General features: G+C 42.7%; 1 protein-coding gene across 1 annotated transcript; it reads left to right on the top strand.

The window, feature by feature from the left end:
* Positions 1-1,395: 1,395 nt before the first annotated feature.
* LOC126391222 (actin, cytoplasmic 1-like) lies at positions 1,396-9,028 on the top strand. Its single transcript, XM_050045836.1, has 9 exons — positions 1,396-1,548; positions 5,489-5,613; positions 5,726-5,854; positions 6,066-6,176; positions 6,322-6,406; positions 6,637-6,798; positions 6,898-7,089; positions 7,528-7,709; positions 8,797-9,028. The coding sequence occupies exons 2-9, from the start codon at positions 5,491-5,493 to the stop codon at positions 8,938-8,940; spliced, it is 1,128 nt and encodes a 375-aa protein (XP_049901793.1). The 5' UTR covers positions 1,396-1,548; positions 5,489-5,490; the 3' UTR covers positions 8,941-9,028.
* The last annotated feature ends 6 nt before the right edge of the window (positions 9,029-9,034 follow it).

The following is a 9,034-nucleotide window of genomic DNA, read 5'->3' as shown; positions in this document are numbered from 1 at the left end:
AAAATGTTGCACATCTATTTGTATCTTGACTCAACAGCATTCAGTGACTTTATTTCAGATACAAATGTAGTAAATGTAAAGACAGTGAAATGCTGCACCATTGCTCACTCAGAAATATGAACATATAATCCCCAATATTAGGCTATAGGAGTTATGTTCCATCAGTGCGACCAATGACATCAGTGACAGAAATCATTAGTCATTGATACTACGTGTCTAAAGCTTCATACCCATTTTTAAAATTTAAATAATTGGACCTAAGTTTCCCTCATCTCAGGGTTAACTTACTCTGAGTTTTCACATAACCCACTTTCTGGAATACCCCTCAGGAGGAGTCTCAAAATGACCACAGACAGACCACAGAGAGATGCAACCCAAGTGCAGGGAAACAAAATACCTCCATATGACTCAAAAACACCACAGAGACACATTTGCTCAAAGACTACAAAAATTACAAAAGACCATAAGAAATGTGAAGCAACTGCAAGAAACAACATAACTACAAAAACAGGGGAAAAAACAAGAAAAAATCAACGCAGAACAACCACACACAGAGTCTGTGTGTCTTGCTCCCATGTAGGAGAGGTGGTGGGGCCCTTTGTATTTCTGTGCCCGGGGCCCCTTTTCTCCTAACCCGCCAATGGGTGGACACAAAAACACAAAGACTCCTAATGAATCTTCATTTTGCTCTGTGACTGCTGGGTGTGGAGAGCTGAAATACAGTCACTTATTGACAGTTTAATATGAGTACAGACTGAGGAACGCTGACAAGATTTAAATTAGAGATTTAGAAGAAGATGTTACAGAGAGCGTCACAGGTTTTCAGCTGGAATTAAAAGGTTCTCTTTATTTGTGGAGGATTTGTGTAATTACAAGTGGCATATGTGACATGCATCTATTTTGACACCATCTGTAATCTCCACCTTCTCAGAGTCAGTTTGACCCTCTGTGTGAACAGAATCCTCCTCAGCATCCACACAGCAGAGCAGGAATCCTCAGCATGATTCAAACAGGTGATGCAACAGAATCAGACATGCAGACGGAGCTCTCTGCAGACCAACAACTCTCTTTGTGCTTCAACATGTTCTGCCAGCAGCTGGTGTTTGTGTTTCATTTCAATGTGTGTAAAGTGTTTTGGTGTGTGAGCAGCTCGGCCTTCACCTGCACACAGACGTTCTCAATCTCTACTCACCCTCCTTCCGGTCCGACGGCCCAATCACAGAGCTGCTCCGGGACAATCCAACGGACCTTGAGGGCTTTTTCTTTTCTTTTGGAAACCTTTTACCCCGCGTGCCCACCACCGTGACAGATGCCTGCTCCAGCCAATCACGACACGAGCTGAGGGAACCTGAAAGATCCTGCTCACCTGGACCAATGAGAGCGCCAGCTGAAGGAAAGTTACCTTATATGGACATCGCGTCGAGTCCCGCTAGCGTGGATAAAGCCACTGCGGTTTAGCTCGCGCTGCCGCATCCACGGAGCACAGCTGGGGCAGAGACACATCCACGAGACTTCCCTGACAGACACACCCGACACTCACCTGCACAGGTAAGACCCGGCGCTCTGATGGGAAATATCTCAGCTCAGCGGTGCAGAGTTTGATTTATCCTGGAAAACTTTAAATCAGTTTTCAGCCCTTTGAAAGTGAGAGAAACAATCTGACGTCATGCACAGAACATGTGATGTCATGTAAAGTTGTTTATCTAAATATCGATTCGTGCAAAGATGAAACTTTCTGTAACAAACTGCAAAGTTATTCTAGATTAAACATTTAAAGCATCAGCACATGACAGGCGTCACTCTCTTACAGAGGTTACTGTAATCTGATTGGATCTCTGCAAGTATGAGGATGTTGGCTGTCAGTCATCATCTCCCACCAGCTGAACCTGCAGTTTAAAAAGGCAAATTCTAATAAATTACAACCATGTCTCAAGTCAGGAACTGTGGAGACACTGCAGAATGAAATAAATCAGTAATGTTAACAGGAGACCGCAGCAGAGATCAGGGCTGATGAATAACACAAATATATAGAAGGAAACGATCTTAATGAAATTCTTTTAAGGATGCTTTTCTTTTGTTTAAATGCTGCAAATCCTTCTATTGTTCCTCTCTAAAAGTTCTTATGTTCAGTAAAGAGCTGCTAAAGACACTAATCAGACCTCCTGGGCTTGTTAATATTTTTTAATTTGAGTTGTGTAACTGTTTCAGGGAATGAGCAGATGTGTCAGTTGTGTGTGAATGTCCCGAGGGAAGGGCTGCTCCTTTCTGCATCTCACACTTCCTGTCTCAGACACTCAAGAAAATAAAACCCCATGAATCATCATAACTTTATTATAAATTTTTCGCTCAGTAACAGACTGCAGTAAAATGTGTCTCATCTTACAGTAGGTCATTATAGAGGGTGCAGCTTAAGTGTAAAGACATGTTGCGTCATGAAGAGGCTGCACAGTCTGCGGGGTTTGCTTAACAGGAGTGGTTTCTGTTCTGCCTCAACTTGTTCTGAAAATGTCCCTGAGGCAACGGCGCTAAAAAAGGTCACAAGTTAAGCTCATCAGGTTGGGCAACTTGCGCCACGCCCAAACAAACAACTGTCAATTTAGTGAGCGCTGCAAGAAGATGTGCAGACAGTTAGACTAGACTCTGTGCAGCCACAGAAACATACAGAGTGCATCCACATATCAAAGTCTTTAAATCACTACTGAGGGGTTTCATAGGACTCATCACGCCTGAAAGTGTTGCATCACTAACGTGCCCTCCTGATTCTGTAACAGTGGAATGAGCTGTCAGGGAAAGATTATATAACCTCACTGCTTATTTCTGACTCATTTTCTCTCTTATTCTAAATAATACTGTTCCAAAGTTGTTGAGGAAAAATTCTTACATTCAGTTTTTAGGTATTCATAGCCACCACAGGCATCTGATCAAGGATGACAGAGACTCTTGTGATCTTTTCAAATGTTTATTTCTCCATAAATACTCTTAGGAACTAAGTGTGGGAAATAATTTAAAGAAGTAATAAAGTTATAAGAGTAAAAACTAGTCTGCAACATCACAGTACCCTAAAGCCCAACAGAAGGCACGCAATGACCACAGATGGCAGCCATTACACTTCATTAGTGACAGATGGGGACATTCATCTATTGCAGTACTCTTCTTTTGCACCATAGAATATCTTGACAAGCTATATTTGTGAATAACAAATATCAAATAACATCTCTGTGTTTAAATGGACAGAGCAAAAGCCATATATTCTTAATGATACCCGTCTGGTCTGAATAAGCATGGTGCACCATCAGCATCTTTAACTTTATTCTTTATTCAGATTCCCATTAGCTGCCACTGAGGCAGCAGCTTCTCCTTCTGGGCTCCACACACAACTAAACAAACATAAATAAAGCATGTGTTCAGGACAAGTAAATGTCAAGTGAACAAAGAAAGATCACAACATGTTAACTGCATTAGATACAAAGTATAATTCATAAAAAGATCTGTTTCATAGAACAATAAGAACACATTCAAGACCAGTAAATATCAATTACAAAACTAAACATATCAAATTGCATTTAATCTTCTAGTTACGTTTGGTTCACGTTGGGATTATTGTGTGTTTTTTAAGTAGCTCATTACAACTCTCCTTACTGGGGGCTTCAGTCTTCATATTTGCTCGATGCAGTACAGATCTGCATACCACATCTGTTCTGGGTTTTTACTTAATTAAATAACCACTAGTGACCTGGTAGTTTGAGAATATTAAGAATATACATTCAGAGAAATTCACAGTGCGATCTACAAATGGTAGTATATCCTTACAGTTTATACATAAATGAACGATGACTCACTTTGAATCACACTCACTCTGCACCATCCATCTCAAAAGAACCAAGGAGCCACATTAAGCATCCCTCATGTCCACATAGCATTTTTATTTTTCGCACTAGCACTGTTTTTTCAAATGTTCCCAATGAAGAGAGGGGGCATTTGGCCGAACGCACCAGCTTAGAGATAAAGTGCCGCGCCCAGCATGTTTTTCAGAGCGCTTCAGCTTTTTTTTTTGGTTGTTGTTGTTCAGCTGCTCCTTTAGCTACTGTCTATCCTGAGCTGTGCAAAACTATATCGAGCTGCAGTACACATTATAAGCTTGTTGTTAACTGTGTAGTCAACTCTTTAATGTAGTATTACGTTAGCTACCCAGCTAAAATATTGTTGTCATAGAAACAAAACCTAGGCGTAGTGCAGCATATAAAAGAAAAGGAAAAAAAAGGCACCAGGACCTTTGATATTGGCTGCATCCATTAGCTCTGCAATTCTCTCCAAGGCCAGCAGGTGGGGTGAAACCTGCTAACACCTGCCAACATCTGGCTTTTTAATGTTGGGAAAGGTTATAATTGGTATTCACACCTTGATTAAATCACTCTACAGTAGTCACAGGTATTTATTAGCTCTGGCTCTGATCAGCATTGATGGAAACACAACACCTGGGTGAACGCGCCAATTTTAGCCCCTTCAGTGGTGAGATGCAGTGACGGATCACCACAAAATATTGTCCATCACCGCCCAAGCAGCGCTCAAACATCAATCCAGATTAGTTCGCACTTCTCTTTAGCTTCCTTTACATCTCACCCTTCCACTTAAAGTATCTGACTCTGAATCAGAATCAAACCAAAAGGAGAGTTGGTGTATCAACCTTTCTCACTGGTGCAGCTGAGGCAGCGCAAGAGGATGGTTGACCAACTACTTCTGTGAGCTGCAGTATGTTCTCTCAAAGTTGCTGTTGCTTTTGTCTTGTTTGTGTTCGGTTAATGGGAGCCTTCATGCTCTTCTCACCTTCAAATTCAACGGTGTCATCCTGGCAGGTCCCTCATGGCTTTGCTGACAGTAACTTGTTGAGGGGTAGTATGTCTCACATGTTCTTATATCCAACTATGTTAGGTGGTTCAGGGGGAAAAGGTGTTCTGCCTTGTTGGTTGGCATATTTCCTACTGAATTCTTCCAGTTAAGGTGGGCGACATATGTGGCACTAAACCCAAACAATCTGTTCATCATGCAGGACATCTTGCTGCAAATCTGGTTACAAAAACCATTAAATTGTTATTGCGGAAATTTCTTGAATTTGTTTCTCAGTTATTCACAGCCACACTTGTAATCCTTTCAGCTCGTTGTTTCTCTATAAATACACTCCGTGTGGTCAAGAATCACAACCATAAAATAAGTTGTATTTGAATAGGAACTTCCGCACAACTCTGCAGTTCACTTTATCTACAGCCCAACAGAGGGCGCTGTATGCTCATAGCTTTACAAATGCTATTTAAACTTTTACATGATCTGCCAAATTGATGCTTTACTAAAGTTACATAATTTTATTCAGTTTTTGGGGTGTTTAACCAAAACGATGACTATCACAGAAAGGATACTAAAAATATAAAGTGTGAATCTATATTGGGTTATGTAGTAAAAAATAAAGGCATGTTTATTTGTCAAAATGTTTCAGACATGGAAGACGACATCGCTGCCCTCGTTGTTGACAACGGCTCCGGCATGTGCAAAGCCGGTTTCGCCGGAGACGATGCCCCCCGTGCTGTCTTCCCCTCCATCGTCGGTCGCCCCAGACACCAGGTACCAACACCAGCATGAACATCACCTGTGTTACATGACTTATAAAATCTAGCCACCAGGTGAACAAAGATGCAACAAGTGACTGTAAAGGTGTGACTGTGTGTGTGTGCAGGGTGTGATGGTGGGAATGGGACAGAAGGACAGCTACGTGGGAGACGAGGCCCAGAGCAAGAGAGGCATCCTGACCCTGAAGTACCCCATCGAGCACGGCATCGTCACCAACTGGGACGACATGGAGAAGGTCAAGATGTTTACATGGTGTACTAGAGTAGAAGTACAATCGAGTAAAAGCACCTCAGTTGTGCACCTCAAAATTGTACCTTGCACCACAGAAAATATCCCAAAGTAAAAAGCTGCCACCAGCCAGACTTGGATTGTTCTTCATGTATTTGACTACCAGTTCTAAAGCTGCCGCCATTACTGTCAAACTAACGAGCTGTCCTGTCCTGCAGATCTGGCATCACACCTTCTACAACGAGCTCCGTGTTGCACCTGAGGAGCATCCAGTCCTGCTGACTGAGGCTCCACTCAACCCCAAGGCCAACAGGGAGAAGATGACACAGGTGTGTTCACGCTTTGTTCACAATCAGCTGAGACTCTCAACATATTCTGAAACTCGTACTGGAGAACAAGCTACAGGGTTTTTGTTTGGTCTCCAGTTGTCCGGGCTTCCACAGTGACACCTGTTGTCTTTTCTCATTGGTCCAGATCATGTTCGAGACCTTCAACACTCCTGCCATGTATGTGGCCATCCAGGCCGTCCTGTCACTGTACGCCTCCGGTCGTACCACAGGTGGGAACTCAAACATGTCTGAAACATCTTGCAGCATTGAATTTGAGAGTTCCTGCTGAAATGTTGGGGTATTCATTCAGTTGTCTGTTCTCCTAGTCTGTGCATCATCTAGTGGCCATTAGAGGAACTGCAGTCGAACACCTTTCAGTGTTGAATCGTGACGTCTGCTGATCAGAATGACATCAGAAAAGCGTTTTTCCTTTTGTAATCTGGTATTTTTTGTCTTCCAGGTATTGTGATGGACTCTGGTGATGGTGTCAGCCACACTGTGCCCATCTATGAGGGTTACGCTCTGCCTCACGCCATCCTCCGTCTGGATCTGGCTGGCAGAGATTTGACCGACTATCTGATGAAGATCCTCACTGAGAGAGGCTACAGCTTCACCACCACTGGTACGATTTTTACTCCTAAACTGGTACAGGCCAGAATTATAATCTGGATCTTGTTTTTGTCCATTTTGTAACTCAAATATTTCCACTCTTGAACTCCAGCCGAGCGTGAGATTGTGCGTGACATCAAGGAGAAGCTGTGCTACGTGGCTCTGGACTTTGAGCAGGAGATGGGTACGGCAGCTTCCTCTTCCTCTCTGGAGAAGAGCTACGAGCTTCCTGACGGACAGGTCATCACCATCGGCAACGAGAGGTTCCGCTGCCCTGAGGCACTCTTCCAGCCTTCATTCCTTGGTGGGTAATGACCATTAACACCGACTGTATCTCTAGACAAACACTGGTGCTGTGGAAACTCCACCCTGTATCATTGTTTCAACGGGTTGAGTACTTGGTCAATCCATTGGATGATCTAGTTTTAATTTACTTTTCCTTATTGGAGCAAATTCAGTGAACAGTTTCTGCATAGTCAACATCAAGATTCAGAGGGTCCCATCGAACAGCAGCCAAATCTTTAATTTTCATCTTAAACATGTTGTCTCGACCCAAATACTTCAATTTTTTGACCAGTTGCTGTCAAGAATTGTTGGATTCTTCTCAGTAAGTGAACAATCTCTGCTGCCATCAGGGTGTTATCACAGCCTTTCAGAGCCATTGTTGGTCTTGTATGAGCTAGAAATCAACATTAAAGTTGAATTGAACACTAAAACCATTGTTCTGTCTGTGTGTGTTCAGGTATGGAGTCCACTGGCATCCATGAGACGACCTACAACAGCATCATGAAGTGCGACGTGGACATCCGTAAAGACCTGTATGCCAACACTGTGCTGTCTGGTGGCACCACCATGTACCCCGGCATCGCTGACCGCATGCAGAAGGAGATCACCTCCCTCGCCCCACCTACCATGAAAATCAAGGTTGTTATCTTTTTCATGCTCCACTGCCCCCCTAGTGTACAAACCTGGTCGTTCGTTTTTTTTTAGAGAATCTGATTCATGTTCCAGAGAAACATTTAGAAACATTCAGTTTCATGTCACATAATTAGCAAAACTTTTCAAAAATCTCCGTTTCAGACAGTAACCTGTACAAATGCTTGAAAGGGTAACGTGTATGAACATGAATGCCTGGAAAAAATAACCTGTATGAATGCTGCAAATAGTAACCTTTACAAATGCTTCAAACGGTAAACGGTTTGAATACTTAAAGGTAATCTGTACAAACACTGCAAATGCTAACCTAAACCAATGCTACAAATTGTGATTTGAGGCTCTTGCTAACTTCAGCTACATAAATGTAAACTTGACGCATTTGAGCCTTTTGCTTCGGTTAGCAGAGGGCTAAACTAATAGCAACATTTTTCTCCATTGCAAGCACTTTGCTGATAAAGATTTGTGTTTTATTTTGTTCATTGTCAGAATATTTTAGCCTTCAGACCTTTTGGGGTTGCTTTGCAGTGTAGGCAGTCGTTGCCAATGCTGAAGCAGCTTTTCTGCCATTGGATCAGGCTTTCACTGAAGGGACGTGCAAGTAAATCTGCATTTGTAGAACAACCAAAAAGCAACACCGTCTTTTTAAAATGGCCTGTGATTGGCGAGAATCTCTCATCACAGGCTAGATTTTTTTAAAGCCTAAAAACAGAGCCAAGAGGAGGTGCGGGACTCTAGTTTTCTCTCAGTCACTTGAATTGCAATAGGCTCAAAGGTAATTATGGTATTTTTGTCCAATGATGCCAAAAACAAACTGCCTTCCCCAGCATTAAAGGCTGTGTCCCAACTTCCGTACCACATTCAATCTAAGCAAGTTAAGTTTGTAGTGTGTCAGTGATAGACACAATGTACCATGTTCAAATATGTCCAATATCTTTAGATGAAACTGGTCACATCTTTATAAAACTCAACATTTAAAAATTGTTTTCAGTATTCAAAAATACTGAATGACAGGCTTTTGCTGTTCATATTGAGCATCACTGCTTCCTGTCTTACCTGTTTTTCTCCTCGCCTCCAGATCATCGCTCCCCCAGAGAGGAAGTACTCCGTCTGGATCGGCGGCTCCATCCTGGCCTCCCTCTCCACCTTCCAGCAGATGTGGATCAGCAAGCAGGAGTATGACGAATCCGGCCCCTCCATCGTCCACCGCAAGTGCTTCTAGAAAGCTCCTCGTCCTCATCCTCCTCTGCCCCAGCTGGAAAGTTGACATGCTTTCAATGGTTCCATCCAACTAGAACAGTCTCTGGTTTATTTTG

This window comes from Epinephelus moara, chromosome 6 (assembly GCF_006386435.1).
Source record: "Epinephelus moara isolate mb chromosome 6, YSFRI_EMoa_1.0, whole genome shotgun sequence".
NCBI classification, from domain to species: Eukaryota; Metazoa; Chordata; class Actinopteri; order Perciformes; family Serranidae; genus Epinephelus; species Epinephelus moara.
The sequence above is the reverse complement of the archived record's forward strand: the minus strand, read 5'-3'. Positions and strand labels throughout refer to the sequence as shown.

What these genes read in the sequence shown, in the direction of transcription:
- LOC126391222 (XM_050045836.1), top strand. Translation starts at nt 5,491, where the DNA reads ATGGAAGACGACATCGCTGCCCTCGTTGTTGACAACGGCTCCGGCATG. An exon ending in ACAGGGAGAAGATGACACAG is followed by an intron (nt 6,177 to 6,321) that starts GTGTGTTCACGC and finishes TCATTGGTCCAG; the next exon opens with ATCATGTTCGAGACCTTCAA. An exon ending in CGCCTCCGGTCGTACCACAG is followed by an intron (nt 6,407 to 6,636) that starts GTGGGAACTCAA and finishes TTTGTCTTCCAG; the next exon opens with GTATTGTGATGGACTCTGGT.